Here is a 15,654-nt window from a genome sequence, read left to right as displayed (position 1 = left end):
TAAACAAATGAGTAATAAAAAATAACTCCATAGAACATGCCAATAAAGAACCGAGCTAATAAAACCAAAGCTCCTTTTTTAAAAGGCTGTCTATTTCTGCTATTAAAACTAGCATTCTAACATGGGTGTTAAAAGTTTGTTACTCAGCTTCTGCAGACAGCTTCCAGTGGTCACTCAAGGAACTGTCATTTTTACCCTCGGCTTGGCATTGGCTTCATTTTCAACCCAGGAGGTTGTCACTGAGCTCCCTAAAGAAACTCCTGAGTTGCATCTCCCTTGGACTTTCAAACAAAACCTTTTTGCTGGCAGAGCTTCTTCTGTCTGTGGGGATAAAACACCCCTCGCCCCTTTCTACTGTCCCCTATCAGCTACAACATCATTCAGTCTATGCTGCTTTTCAGATTTGATCATTAGCCATATTTGGGGATGCAGGATATTATCAGCCTATCAGCATCAGCAGTTGGCTTAAAGACTAATGTCAGTACTGGCAGATATAAAGATTTCTGCTGTATTTACAGCTGATATATTGGACGCACATGTTGGCAGTATAGCCTAAATCCTTTATAGGCCTTTTATAACGGAAAAATGTACAACTGTACCATCATGTATAGGTGATTTCCTCCAGTACAAAACACTCAATGGGGGGCTGTCTACTTCCACCCTCCTCTCTGCTTGACTCAGCCTCTTTTTGCAATGGAAACGTGTTTTCATATCTGCATCTGCTATAATGAGCTTGGAAACATCAGAGTATTGGGTATTTTGTCCGGTTCTGCCCCAACGAGAGAAATCTGTGGTTGTTTTTCAACAAAAAGATGGTTGACATGGGGAAATGAATATATATGGTCATTTAGGAGAGAAAAGCGAGTATATCACTGACCTTGTTTTTAATACGGCCATGGTTTCTTGTGTGATCTCAGGCCATAGACCAACATTACCCACAATCCTGGAGAGTCACAGCAACATCTCTGATTTGTGGAGCAATACATTTCAACTGTCTGCTACTATTAGAGAAGTTAAGAATGGGTAAAAAGTGGGTGGTTCTAACCTGTAAAATGCAGTTGCCATGCATTATTTTTGGCCACAAAATGTAGAATTAAAATATGTTATGCTAAAATGTCAAAAATCTGACTCACACTGATAGATACTCCTTCTAAATCCCTATATACATTGGTTATCTGAAAAATTGGTCTGAGTCACTCTTTCAGTATGAATGATGCAGCAGGTAGTGTACTTCAAAGCAAGGTTTAAAGAGAGTAAATCTCCAGCTTTATTCTTCCATGGTGCCAAAAGAACATTCACATGTGCAACTTTATGCAGATCCCCCTCAGCCAATTAAAGCAAAGACATTCAAACAAATGCACAAATACAAGTATATGCATCACCCACGCACTGTGCACGTCCACATGACACAGAGCATCAGGTTATTAGGAAGAGAGTCCTTTTCTTCTTGAGTCCGTTAGTCCACTCTCTACTCCATGAAGATGCTTTTCATGTGTTCAGATAGACTTTTTTCTCCTCCATTAGCACTACAAACATCTTTTGACAGCATCACTAATAATCCGACCTGACAGACCACGGTTTTCATCCTGACTGTAGAGTGGTGTTTATATCTCTTAAATGAGAGCATCAGGCTGTGTAATAACCGAACTGTTGCCATTATGTAATCATAAAATCATTGAACTATGAGATTATCATGTAAATATTGTCCCAACAATAATTACAGCCTTGATGTGGCCAAAAGCACAACATTATCGTAAGTGTAATGAGTTCTTCTTTCAAAGCCTCCTGGTCAGCCTGAGCCACGGCCGCAGCGTGACTGAGCCGTCTTCTGCTTTCTCTGGAGCGAGCGGCTTTCTTATCTAAGCGATCGAAAACACGGCTCTTGTTGCTGGCTTCCAGCAGCACAGATAGAGAGGTGTTTATTGAACACTGTCAGGAAAAACCATGAATCCAGCCCCCATATAAACACGCTTAGCCTGTCCATTGCCTGCAGTCGAACACAGATAAATAAACTCGGGATCCAATTGACATTCCACTGTATCCTGCAGTCTGTGTGTGTTTGTTTGTGTGTATTTATCTGTTAAAGGAGGAGTAGGCTGACACTGAGTCTACACCACAACTCTGGGGGATTTTCTATTTTTGGCAACAGAATAAGCACTAAAACCTCTTAATTGGCTCAGTAGTCATTAAAATGTGCTGGAAGTTTGCTGTACAAAATGCAAACCTGGAGATGTACATAATGTTTCATGGATAAATGCATTCATAATGGAGTCACGCTGTATGCAGCCTGCATGATTTTGTGCCGCATAGGTAAGAAAACAACATCTCTAGCAAGATAATAAGCTGCCATCTCATTAATGCTTCTCCTCCTCAGTGCCGTTCCAAACATAGCTGTGTAAAATCATCCACCTCCAGCCTCCAGTTTACTGCCACTCACCTTTTTTAATTCCATCAACGTAATAATGAAAGCTCAGAGAGCATTACGGCCCTCACCAGTGGTCAGACAGTGAGTGAGCGAGTGCAGGCGCACATCGGTCACACTGTCAGACAGCCCAATGGGTTAAGACAGAGAGCTGGGAGAGAGAAGGGGGAGGCGGGGGATCTATAATGCCATGGGTTGAGTGGCACAGACCCCTCATGTCGGAGCAGGACCTTATAGTGTACTATGTATAGAAAAGTCTAACATTTGCTGGGGTCAAATGGGCTTTGCACATTTTTCTCTGTGTTTGTTTAAACCCCCTTGGAGGACCAGATGTCTCGGTGTAGTGTTGCATCAGGAGATTGGAGATAAAATCAAACAAAGTGAAACTTTATAAATTGCAGTTGGTTTTAGCAGCAGCGTAGTGCTAAGAGGGAAGCATTTAAAAGCATAATTTAATGGTTAATTTGTCCATTGATGTAAATACTGGATGGTTTTCTTAAATGAATGCTGATCGTTTGTACTATCAAATAAATCTGCCAGTTTGGGTTCTTGCCAATGTGAGAACGCTTTATGGTTCCTTTTCTTTCTCTGGTTTAAAGGAAAGACTGTGATAGCTGGGCAGATTTACACATTTGGGGTCACAGATGGCCTAACAGTTGATTAGAACCCCATGCTCAGAGGCTAAGGCCCTCCAAGCAGTCAACCTGCGTTCAAGTCCAACCTGGGGCACATTTCCCCATTCTCTCTAGCTGCTTAACTAATCTATCCCCTTTCCTATTGACTCAATAAAGGCACCAAAAGACCAAAAAATAAATTCTTAAATAAAATAAGTAAAGAGATTAATATGAACACTGATTTTCTTTGGTATTGACACAGGGTAGATGTTTGTGTTAAAGTTGTTAAAAAGTAGATAAGTATTATCTACAATTTGCACAAAGCGCAGCTACCTCTTATGGCCATAAGGTGCAATCTTTAATGCACATTTGTATGTTTGATGTTAATATTTTAATGTTCTGCCAACAAAGTACATTGTGTGTGTTACTTCATTTTAAAAAAACTTGGTTAAATGATTTCAGTGTGTGTATAAGTTCTTTTTTTAACATTTTGAGCACATTTCAACAATACCGTGATAATAATGATAACCATGATAATTTTGGTCACAATAACCATTATATGAAATTTTCATATCGTTACATCCCTAATCAGTATAGAATGAAATCAAAGTAAACATCATCCTACTTATTTTCAAACATGTCTGGTTTGGTCTGGTGTTAAACAGATACTAGTATCTTGGTTTGCACTGTTTTTGTTGTCGCTTTTTTCGTTTATCAATATTTTCTTAATTCTATTGAATATCCAAAATAAAGATATCAATAAAAAATCATCTAGTAATGCTTGCAATTAGACAGGTTGCTTAAAGTCCTTTGGTTGTCAGCACCAGCATTAAGAGATGGTTAGACTAACTCTTAAAATGATATCAGTTCAGTTCAAATGCTCCATCTAAACTGTAATTCAGGTGCCCACCACCAGAAGCCACTGTAGCTGATCTTAATGGCTACTGCCTTGCTTCCATAGACTTTTTTATTCCAATGTAAACAATAGTGAACTGATAGCACTGATAGAATCAACAGCATTTCATAGGAACACCATGGTTGAGCAATATTTTGATCTAGAATTTGGCGATAAAGTTGTCCAGAGGCTGTGCCAGGTTATCCTCACATATAAACAAAGTACTGAGTGGTGATATTCAGCACAGGCATTAATCTGCAAAAAGATGAAGGCTAGTATTGCTAACGTTAGCCACTTTCCAAAACAACTTTGCAACTTTTAAGTGGTTTAGTTGGTTTAAAGAATGTACTTGACTTCAGACTAGTCAGCTAAACGGAACTAAACTTCACACCAAAAGTTTTATTAGTAGATTATTTCTTTGTTGTAACAATTCAGTTCAACTAAAAAAAAAACAATTTGTCCCCAGGAGGGGGCAATTTGTGACAGATGCTTCTTGGCAATTAATGTTAAAGTATCAGAAAGCTGGTTTATTTCCCTTTTAAATGGTGCCAAATACATTTGTGGGATGAGCAGCAGAGCTAAGTATATGGGTTGCACCCCTAAAAAATTTGACAGTTCTTCTCTGCAAGTGCCAAACAGCTGATTTTGGCAGACAAGACTTAGCACATTTTTTATGGCCAGAACCCACCTACTCAGCTCTGCTGCTCATCCCACAAATGTATGTTCCTTACAAATGTGTCACCATTTAAAAAATAAATAAACAGGCTTTCTAACAGTATAAGAGTTATTGCCAAGAAGTATTGTTACAACGAAGAAATAATCTGCCAAACATGAGTTTCCTGGCTTTTTGTGCTAAGTTTAAAATTGCCATGGGATTTGAAATTATTCAACAAGAAACATCCTCATAATCATCAAAATTCCTTGTAGAAAATGTACGTAAGAATATGGGCAGATCAGTGATGTAGTTTTCCCTCTTTCCTTGTAGACTCCATATCTTTGTTCATCAAAAATACAAGGTAAGCCCTCTAAAAGACATTTGATAAATCATTCACCACATAATTCCACGATAGTTAATTTATGCAAATCCAATTTTGATAACCTCAGCAGGCAGACCTTCACCCCCAGATATCCTTGGCACCCCTCTAGCATGGCCTGGATCCCAGGTTCAATACCAAAGGATTAGATGAAGTCAGAGCCGCAACTCTAAATTCACTGATTTCTTTATCTCTGAAATATCATTAAAAGTTTCCTAGCTGGCACCACAGGTGGCATTTTTCAACGTTTGTTTAATTGGACCGTTTAGCTGGAATATAAATCTCTTGATAAGCTGGAGAAGCAGAAGTGGCGTAAGTAAGTTGCTTCATAAAAGTAAATATCAAATTAAAAGTCAATGTAAACACTACAGTAATGAAAAAGTCGATACTGAGAATGAAATATTGAGTGGTTCATGAGGAAAGATACACCACTTGATTTGCAAATGATATGAGTGAGCTTTCATATGCTGAACAGGGGCATATGCATATAGGGTGTTGGGGGAAGCCATGTAGCAGAGGAGTATTTATCATGTGGAGGTACATATGGTGTCAGCTGCTCTGAAGTAAATTCAGTTCATGTTACTGAAAACCGAAAACACCCACCGAGTAAAAGTAGTAACAGAGTAGGTGGGAGGGACGTTAGAACTGCAGCTCTTGGATATTTAGTGAACTAAATTTCAGATACTATGACATGTCAACATGTCAAACCATGACATGTCGAGGGTCATGCCTTATGGCAGCCATGAGTACGGTATGTGAAACATGGGGAGCATGACCAGCCTGTGTGATGGGAAAGCCATCTGGTGTCACTGGTCACCAGCATTAACCACCATATGACCATACGCTGTCACCTTCAAAACACACCAAGCACTAACAGCACCTCCCTCCTTCCTCCCATCCTGCTCCCAGCCCCCCTCCTATATCATACCCCTCGCACTGATGCACTCTCCTCGGCTATTGACCATTCATTTCATATGTTTCCGGTCACTGCCATTATTCCTGCATGACCCCCACTCACCAAACAATAGCACTCCTCATGCTCTACATGTCTTCAAATATTGATCTGCTCGGCCTCTACTGCAGACACAAACAGGGAGCCTGAGGAGACAAGCGGAAAAGACTACACAAGGATGGGCAAGATGTCAAGCAGAAACAACCCCGGCAGAGGAAAAAAGATGGATAAAAGTTTGAAGGATTTTTAATTTTGGTAAGAAATCAAACAGCATCACAGAGAGAGGAACTCTCGGCTGCTGCAGCTGAAAGCCCCGCGAGCTGTCAGGAATCTGGCAGTAACCCACAGCCCGGAGAGGAGACCTTCTTTAGTCTTTGGCTTCATCATTGATGAATTATTTTGTTATGCAGACAGGTCCTCCACATTCTAGCTTGCGGTGGAGAAGTAAAGTCCTTTTTTGATAGACTTTGGCTGGATGATGACTACTGGATTATTCATAATGTTTTCCTTTCTCCTTCAATACAAATCTGTTCGTCTATTTTTTATGAGAAGATGCTGCAGACTCTGCAGATGAATTCAGAGGATTTAGGAGCTACCCTGCTGGTTTTAAGTTCCAGAATAAAAGCCAGTTTATATTTAACTCAGACGTGGTCTGGTGCAGGCTCCCCCACTAATTGAGGGCTCTGCAGTAATCTTCAGTGAGCTAAAACTCATTCGCAATAAGCTCTGCTGCAGCATTTAGATGAGGTCAAGGCAGATCAGCATCTCTCTCATCTCTCCTTGATGTTGTCTACTTTCTTCAGTGTGTAAAAACTGATTTTTAACTACTGGACTGACTCACATGTGGAGTACTACTGAGCATCACTCATTAAGCACCAGAACTTCTGGAAACCTATCACTCTTAAAGTGGCTTATGATTTTATCAGTTCATAATGAGAAGGGCTGGGCAATTAATCAAAAATTAGATTAAATCACAATATGGCCTGCTGAAGTTTTCAAATCACAAAAGGTGCCATATTTCTTTGACCTAAAATTTTTGTCAGAATACCAGTTTAAAACTTTTTTGTAGCAGAGATGTTGCATGACATGTCCTGCAATCATTCAAGTGCCTTTTTTCAGAATAGTCTACAAAAAAATCCTACGTCCTTCGTTTTTGTACTTGTTTCTTAATAAATATAAGAATGACAAAAACCCTTTAATGCAACAATTCATGTCCAATTTGCAAAATGAGTCAAAATCATCAGAATTAGACACTTTTAAAAGATTGTTCAGTCCTTGTTTAGGAATAAAAGAAAGTTAAGGAATAGTTGCATATCAAATTGCAATTGTAGTATTGGGGGAAAAAATCACATTTCGATTATTTACAAAAATCATTCAGCCCTAATAATGAGTAGCAATTTTTAACAATTAACATCAAACGTGGGTATAATGTAACCGTAGGTCAGGCTACAGCCTTAATCAACACATGGCAACAAAAATGGAAGTGCGCCTAATATTGGGTGATTTCTAAATAGTAATCAAACCCCCACACATTGTCTTAATTTCACAAATATCAGAAATGTCTCCACTTTATTTGTGCAATCTAGATAAAGTGTTGGAGTTGCCATGCAAGTATTGATGGACTTATTCCTCTCTCATTCAGTTATCCAAAAAAAAAGCTCCAAATCCCTATGAGTAGAGTGCACCTCTAAATGTTGTAATTCTTTGGGTAATTCATCTTTTACCAACTCTAAAAACACCATCAGGACACTTAGAGTTTATTACAGGGGCCCTAGAGGTGCTAACAGTTGTTCACAAACTTCACCAGTACATAGAGTCACATTAGGATAGAGGCCCAAATGAAGATTTTACTTTTTTTCTCCACCTTTGTGCACAATGGTGCACATCCTCTCTCTCTTTTATTTTCTCTTGTTTCATGAACACTGGGCTGTGTCCAGTATGTTCGTATGAATATCTGTGGGCTCTGTGGCAAACTGTTTCACTGCCCTGTCTGAAGGTGTTCGGCAATTTGACTAAGACGGCTCAATGCATGTGCCATGATGGCATGCTAACTCCTGCTTTGAGTTTAGTTTAAAGCATTTTATGTACTTTGTGATTGCTGATTTACCCCCTGACAAACGAGTCAAAGCATTTAAACCACACATCGACTTAAATGGCATTACAATGTTACATTCTGACTTCTGTAGAGATTACAGCGTGTTTTTATAACGTGTCACCTGAGAGAACTTCTAATTCAGTGGTGTCCAAACTATGGCCCAGGGGCCAAATGTGGCCCATGGTACAATTTTGATTGGCCTGCAGCAAATTCTAGAAATTAAATGAAACATGGCCCACATTTGAACAGTGGCAATCAAAATATTAATACCTGGTTGTCTACCTTGCTGATGAGTTTCAGGCAGGGCTGAACGATTTGCAAAAATAAACTAACTGCGATTTTTTTTGCCCTCTTATATTGCGATTGCGATTTGCCAGTGTGATTACTCAACTACAATAAATCAATATTGTAACCTGCATTCAGTCAGGAACACTTATCATCCATTTTACCTTTTAATTGCAAAATGGATATAGCCAACAGTTTTCCATGGCAGAGAATGTTCTGCTCTAAAGATGCTACCTAGGTTAGTCAAGCAGCATGCTTTGACTTTCCAGGGAGCATGGCGAGAAACCTCCATACGGATGGACACATAAATTACAATGTGTATTGAAAAACATTAGATTATTTCAGAATCACTTAATCCATAGTAGCATGAATCTGAATATGAGGATGCAATAAGCTTTAAGCTATAAAGGAGGTGGCTGGGGTGGAGGAGGTTAAGCTTGTAAAGCTGCTGCTGCAAAAAATGAATGTATAAAACTGCTATTTTGACATATTTCAATTTTAAGAAATATTTCAACTTCTGCAATGCCTAAATTGCAGCAGGCCATACTGCGATTAAATTAAATTTGTGATTATTTGCCCAGTCCTAGTTTCAAGAGCAAATAGAAGTACCAATAATATTCCAGGGGTGGAGTTAGTGGCAGCTAGGGCCAAACAACACCCCCCTTAAATCCATGTGGTATCCCCACAAACCTGGAAATGATTGCCTGTCTACCTTGTCAGCCACTGAATCAAGCATTTAGCGTTAGTTCAGGCAGGCCAACGAGTCAAGCTCTGCCCCAATCAGCTGATCTCACACAAGCCCTCATCAGCTTATGGCCAGTTGATTTGCTCTAAGCATGCTATTGGCCAATCCCTCATGCTGTCTTATTTAAACTGCTCTTGCCTGGCTATTCCCTGCTGTTCTTGCAACCCTCCTCCACCCCTGCTCCTCCTTTTATTCTGCCTCTGACTTCATCAATGTCATATACCTCATCCTGTGGATACTGAAGTGGCCGCAATGCCCTTACATATTTCTGTATGTGGCCCTCAGTAGAAAAAGTCTGGACACCCCTGGTCTAAACAGTGTGTCCTTCTTGACAGTTGATTCATTTGAAAAATTAACCCTACATCCCTGATCATCAACTTGCAGACTGAGGACCATATCAGGCCACCTAAAGCTTCCCAGAGATGATTTATGTGTGGAATAAAAAAGTTATTGAGATTTTTAGAGTATCTTTAAATCTCTACAATATTAAAACAACCCCAGAAGGATCAAGATTGCTTTAGTTCTATCAGAAATGATAGAATGTTTGAACCCGTTTTTACAGAAATTCACATCAGCCATCATTAGTAAATATGATGCATGATAAACACATAATTATCGGACCAGGCTTAGATAAATCTACAGGTTTAAGTGTCAACTTTCCACTTCAGGCTTTTGGAGATTAAGAACAACCTGTTTTCTGCAAGTGTTTCTCATCATTCATCTTATTAGATTCAAACTCAGTGATGGACAACATGGAAAACAGAGACAAACGTGGCTCAAATATGTCCATTGCAACCTTGTTGGCTGCTGTATTAGCATTAGGGAGTGATCTCACTGTTAATGTGTAAAAATTACTGAAATTTTAAAAGAAAATAAAAAATGCTAATACAATACAATGTTAATCAGACCACAATGTTAATATTATTTTAATTCATTTGAAGGCGTTGTACCCTAAAGCATGAACATGAATATTATTAGACTACAAGCACAGGCAGTGGTGCTGCTGCTGGAAACAAATACACACTTTGAAGGCATAACGTGCAAATTTCACAGTAGATTTTTTTCTTAATTAAAGCAATTTCATGTCTATTTTTAAAATATTCAGGATACCTAAAAACCACCCAGTCCAACTGCTGACACTTCGATGGCTGATGCTTGTCAACAGAGCAGCCGGCACCAATGTTAAATCACTGCATCAATGCATCCCGAAGTTAAACCGGCCAAATATTCCCCCCAACAGGGAAGTTACACAAAGCTTGTTTTAGAAATCTCCTCATCTGACACCTACCCCACAGCTGATGTTTCTGGCATTACAAAAATAACTACACAAAAATAATGAGTGGCTCTATGCGGATGACCTTCTTTGATTCTTTGGCTCAAACAGAGACGTCAGTGTTTGTTACAGTCGGTTTCAGAAATTGCCAAAAATCAGCACAGTGGCTTTAAATAGATAAGGTCACACATTTTTTAGCAAACTTGAGGATATGACTGATTTTAGGATTTAAATGCAGTTATTACTCCACTGTGGTAGTTATTTCATTAAGCAGCAATGAGAAGTTGTCAGAATGACAACTCCTCTGAAGTGCTCTTAATAGCTGAGAGGAGATGGCTGAGTAAAAACAAGCAAAATGACAACACAAACAACTAAATAGACTCTGAAATCGATCCGTCTCAAGTGTGACTCCCCCTTCAAATACAGCACTGACCAAGCAGGTGTTTCCTGGCTGAGGAATGTCCAGCTGAGTTGAAAAGGTCACGTCACGATGCAGACCTGCCCTGAGGTATGCCAAATATCTCAGTCCCACAGGGGTCACGGACTTTTGAGGGGGCGTCCTGCACCTCTCTGAAAGGTTTTAGAATGCTTCTGAAGAGGACATACTCTCAAGTTGTTGACATTCATTTTATCCAAGCCAACAGGCAACTTTTGGCCTGCTTTGCATCCATCGGCTGGCACAGATGAGAGCCTTCAGACTTGTCAAAACCAATGGATTGAAAGAACAAAGAATGCGTGAGAGAGAAAAACAGCTTCTCTATTTGGCAGCGGCTCCTTCAGTTATCTGGTGGCACTCATCCACGGAGGCAACTGTTAATGTATTATTATCAGAGCAGCATGCAGAGCGGGTTTTCTCTGCCAGACAGAGGTTTGGTTACTCCACCCCTCTCAGCTCAGCGAGGAGAGCGGCTCTAAAGTGAAGTTGACCTTATTCAGAGTGATTTTCTTCCTTCACTTTTCTTTCTTTCTTTTTGGATGTCTGTCTTCCATTTCTGTGCATCCAAGCGCTGCCAAGCTCGACGGGGAAGAGAGCGTAGTGATGGTGTAGGCTGCCTGTGGATGCGCTTCAGACACAGGGAACACTTCCAATAATGTATGCACATCATGCCCTGCTACGCACACACCCACACAGACACAGTAACACACTGGCAGGAGCTAACAAAAGCACATTCCTGTGGTATCTGTGCAAGTGGAAGACAAAAGGGTTTAATGCCATGTCTCTCTCACAATTGGCACTACAGCCCATAAAGGCTATAAATCCTGCAGGCCAGGGCTGATTCAGAGCCTAACAGGCGATGATCAGGGACAAACTTTCAATACTTCACTGCTTGTCCCATGATCACAGCAGTCATTCTCTATGTGCTACTGACACATGTGAGCCCATGAATGTGTCAGTGAACCCATAAGTCACAGCACTGCTTTCCTGCAAGGCATCCCCAACTCACACAGAGGAGCACCACGAAACATAACCCAGGGACCTGACTATTTACAGCACAAAATAGTCACTAAGTGGCTACACAGTTCTTACTGTATCTGATGTCATGCAGCAGCTCGAACACATGCAAGCATACGCTTACACTCCTGCAAGCATCCACACATGCAACCACAATCATCCTCCCGAAGGACATAGATACATAACAGAAACACTGCTTACATGAATTAAACTGGGTAGAAAAGAAATGTGTAGCGATGTTTCAGAATAAAATCATAGTTTATCAACAACATTCAACCAATAAGGAATCATTTCAGAGACAAGAAGACTCAAAGAGGCTGAAGACACGATGTGAGAGAGAGGAGACCGGTAGGCAAGCACATCAACACTAACCTGTTTCACTTCAGCAGGCATGGTCCACTATCAACACTTCGGTCCCGACAAAAAATACAGATATTAAAACCTCCCGGGGAAATGTGTTGCAAGTATTTCCTCCTCTCGGAAAAGTTCTCCTTTCCCTCCTCTCCTCCTCTCGTCTCCGCACGTTTTTCCTACTCTATCAACGTTAAGTCTCTCCCTCTGTGAGCGCAGAGGTAGCAGCTCAGACGCAGGCAGCCATCCTCTGCTCGGCTCTGAGTGAAGCTGGAAGCACTGAGCTACACAGATACAGGGAGCGAGCCCTTCAAAATAAGAGCGCGACCGTTACTCGGTAGAAAATAAATGCAGGTTAAAGAAACAGACGTTCTGCACTGAAATATCTATATTAATGTTAAAAACAACATTCCTATGTTGAACATTTATTTCACTTGGGGTCTTACAGTTACTCAAATATGTAAGTTTCAGCGACAGAGATATTTTTTTATTTTGGCAACAGACATGTCTTGTCATGGTGGCTGTCATAGGTTGCGAGTTTAATCCCTCACACTTGGCATTTTCAGCAAGTTATAGGGATATTTTAGTACTTTTAAAGCTGCATTGTGTAAGGTACTTGGCAATATTTTTGACATTAGCCTCCAGAGAATTCAGTGAGTGTTGCCCCTAGTGCTTGTGGAAGCTAGGCTATACTGAGCTCACACCAAATAGCTAGCTAGTAGCCGCAGCTTACATTACAAAATAGTGACAAACACAGAGACTCCATGGGTGAATATATCTTCAAAATTTACCTATATAGAACACAACTGAGCCAGTATTGTTTATGGCCCATTTGTATCTTTGCTTTACTAAATTATGCAGAGCAACTGCACCTGTTTGTAATGCACCCTGTACTCAGCTTTATTTAATGTTTTGTAAACAGGTTTTGCAGGTCAGGTTTTTAACTTTCAACTTTTGGTATCCTAATATTACCTTAATCCCTACCCTAAATGGAAGTTTAATCTGATTTTATTTCAAAAGTTTTCGCATGTATTTCTGTTCTGACAGAGACGGTGTCTGGATTGTGAGAGTGGCAGTCTGAGATGTATTGTCTGCAGCCAGACCCCTCTTTCTTACAGGGATAACATACACTGAAATCACTGGAGGCTAATGCCACTATTATTGCCAGGTACATTATACAAGCCAACTTTAAAAACACTAAAATATCCTTTTATGATACTACTCCTTTTAAATTGAGGACTCGTTCAAAAAGCAACACCTCATCAGGAGAATATAATAAACAGACAACCAACATTTTGTTTCAATTTGTAAATTTCTCACGAGGGAGAAATGCACTTAAAAGAGCACTTCCACATTCATACTGGAAGCAGGATGTGTGCTGGAGGCAACGCTAGAGCTGAAGTTGTATTTTTAAAGTATGTTGCTTTAAAGAAAATTAAACATCAAAATATTCAAGTTTATGTTCACTTAAACAGTGATAAGCTAACGGTTAGCTTATCATGGTTCAGGTGAGTTGACTGAGCTAGCAAGCTAGTACAAATTAACCTACATAACCTCACTAAAACTCTGAGAATTTTAAATGATAAATCTGAATAAAAGGTCAGCTATTCTGCCACAAGCAATAACAGATAAAAAACAAAACAACAACAACAACATATAATATTTTCATAAAAGGGTTTATAACTAACAATCCACACTTGATTGTCTACAGTCTTTTATGCTAGGCCTTAGGCCTACTGTTTACAGAGTGTAGGCTGCCAAAATTTTTCTATATTCTATATAAAAGCAAATCATTTTTTACTTTTTACCAGAGCCAAGTCATTTTAAAACTATTACAATTTATAATTATGCCAAGTAAAAATTTTACAGTATATTCTAACTTTATACCGCTGTGTTTTATCTATGGCTTATGTTATATTACATCAAAGTAGGCCCTCCAAAATATTGCAAATGGGGTGAATAAAACTTGTTTTTAAAATTGAAAAATGAAAATTCAGCCAAAGTTCACTGGTGACAAAACCATCATAGTTAAGGGTGTATGTCACTTTATTAAGAGTAGGCTATTTCTGCAGCCCCTTCATTCTAAACTGGTGTGTAGGACCCTAAAAGGGGTCCAGTGGGTCATGGATTTGTGCCTGGAAAAAAATGTAAAAAAAAAAAACAAAACAAAAAAAAACAAAAAACAAAAAAAAAAAAAACACCATGATGAGCTTTTATTTTGAAGGAATGTCTCCATCTGTGATTGGAACATTCAAGAAATGTGGGTCACGATTTGTCACTGGGGAGGTGATGGTGGGTCCTGAAGCTAAACTTATGAAACTGCCAAGTGCATTAAAAATTCAAGGGTTAGGATTAATTACCAAATTCTGGAGCAGCAGTGGTCCTTTACACAACAAATTTTTACTGGGCATAGCAGTATTCATGTACATGTGAGTTTACTTTTGTTGAGAGTGTTAGGCTTTTATTTTGAAAGGGATATCACCCAACTTCCAGTGTAATTCTGGCTTTTCCAGGATGGTTTGTCACAGCACAGATGAAGAGGCATTGCTTTCTCCTTCATAGGGATGCTGCATGTGTAAATATGTCTGTAAGTATGTAATGTATGGGAGATGTTTGTATGTGGGCCAGTGTAGTGTTTGGCAATGACAGAACTGGAGAGGAAATTAAGTCTTTGCCCCTAAAGAATCCCCTCTCTCTGACTAAAGAGGAATCCAAGAAAAGGAATGGAGCTGAGCTGAACTGTGTGCATGTGCACGCTCACTCACACACTCAACAAAAAAAAGTTAGCCTAAGCGAGGACAAAAAAGCTGCGGGGCTGAGAGAGGGGGGAGAGAGAGGAGGTGTGTAAATAGAAAGGAGGGTTTCCCAGACAGGCAGCAGGAGCTGGAAGTGAAGCAGCTCCCTCTCCTCCCCTCTCTCTCTCATTGGGTCTATGTCTGGCATCTTTTCGGGGTGGGACCTGCTCCCTCTATGCACTCCAGCTGCGTCTGTCTGTCAACCCGTCGACCCCTCCCCCTTGTTGGCATAGACAGAGAGAGAAGAGGAAAAGAGAGGAAGGGGAGGGGGTGCAAGGGGCTCACACACAAAACAAAAGTTGCCCCTTTTGAGGCGAAAGCACCCAACACTGCAAATTTTTACACCCTGCTCATACACACCCACACTCATGCTCACACAGCTCCTTTTTTTGGCTTCTTTGTGCCGTTCCTCTCACTGCACTTGATATAAGGGAGGGGTGGGACGTACGTGAAAGAATTCACATTCAAATATCTATGACTGTGACCAAGACTGAGGAGGAATGTTAATCTAATAACGTCGACGGAGGCTTAACGAAGGACAACTTTGAGGGGCGTCTGGACTTACAGAAGAGAGAAGAAGAATGACTGGACTGAAAAAGAGAAAACAGGGAAAGGAGAAATCCCAAACGGAGGGGAAACGGCTGAGGTTTTGCATTCCTCCAGCCTGGTATTTCATCCTCCTGGATGTTACTGCTCCATTTGTTCTTAATGAAAGACCTGGCCCTCCATGCACCATTACA

The 15,654-nt window shown here is 40.2% G+C and overlaps 1 protein-coding gene across 5 annotated transcripts in view; it reads right to left on the bottom strand.

The window, feature by feature from the left end:
- The window catches only part of arvcfb (ARVCF delta catenin family member b), a 271,707-nt gene that overhangs the window by 204,612 nt on the left and 51,441 nt on the right, over positions 1–15,654 (bottom strand). Inside the window, exon 1 of one of the 5 annotated variants that reach the window (XM_041787919.1) lies at positions 12,141–12,367. The exons of the other annotated variants lie outside the window; for them this stretch is intronic. Within the exon in view, the coding sequence (XP_041643853.1) occupies positions 12,141–12,161 (21 nt within the window). The 5' untranslated portion in view covers positions 12,162–12,367. Of the gene's footprint in view, positions 1–12,140; positions 12,368–15,654 lie in introns of those variants that run through there. 5 annotated transcript variants of the gene reach the window in all.

This window comes from Cheilinus undulatus, linkage group 5 (assembly GCF_018320785.1).
Source record: "Cheilinus undulatus linkage group 5, ASM1832078v1, whole genome shotgun sequence".
NCBI lineage: Eukaryota > Metazoa > Chordata > Actinopteri > Labriformes > Labridae > Cheilinus > Cheilinus undulatus.
This window is presented reverse-complemented; position numbering and strand designations above follow the sequence as displayed.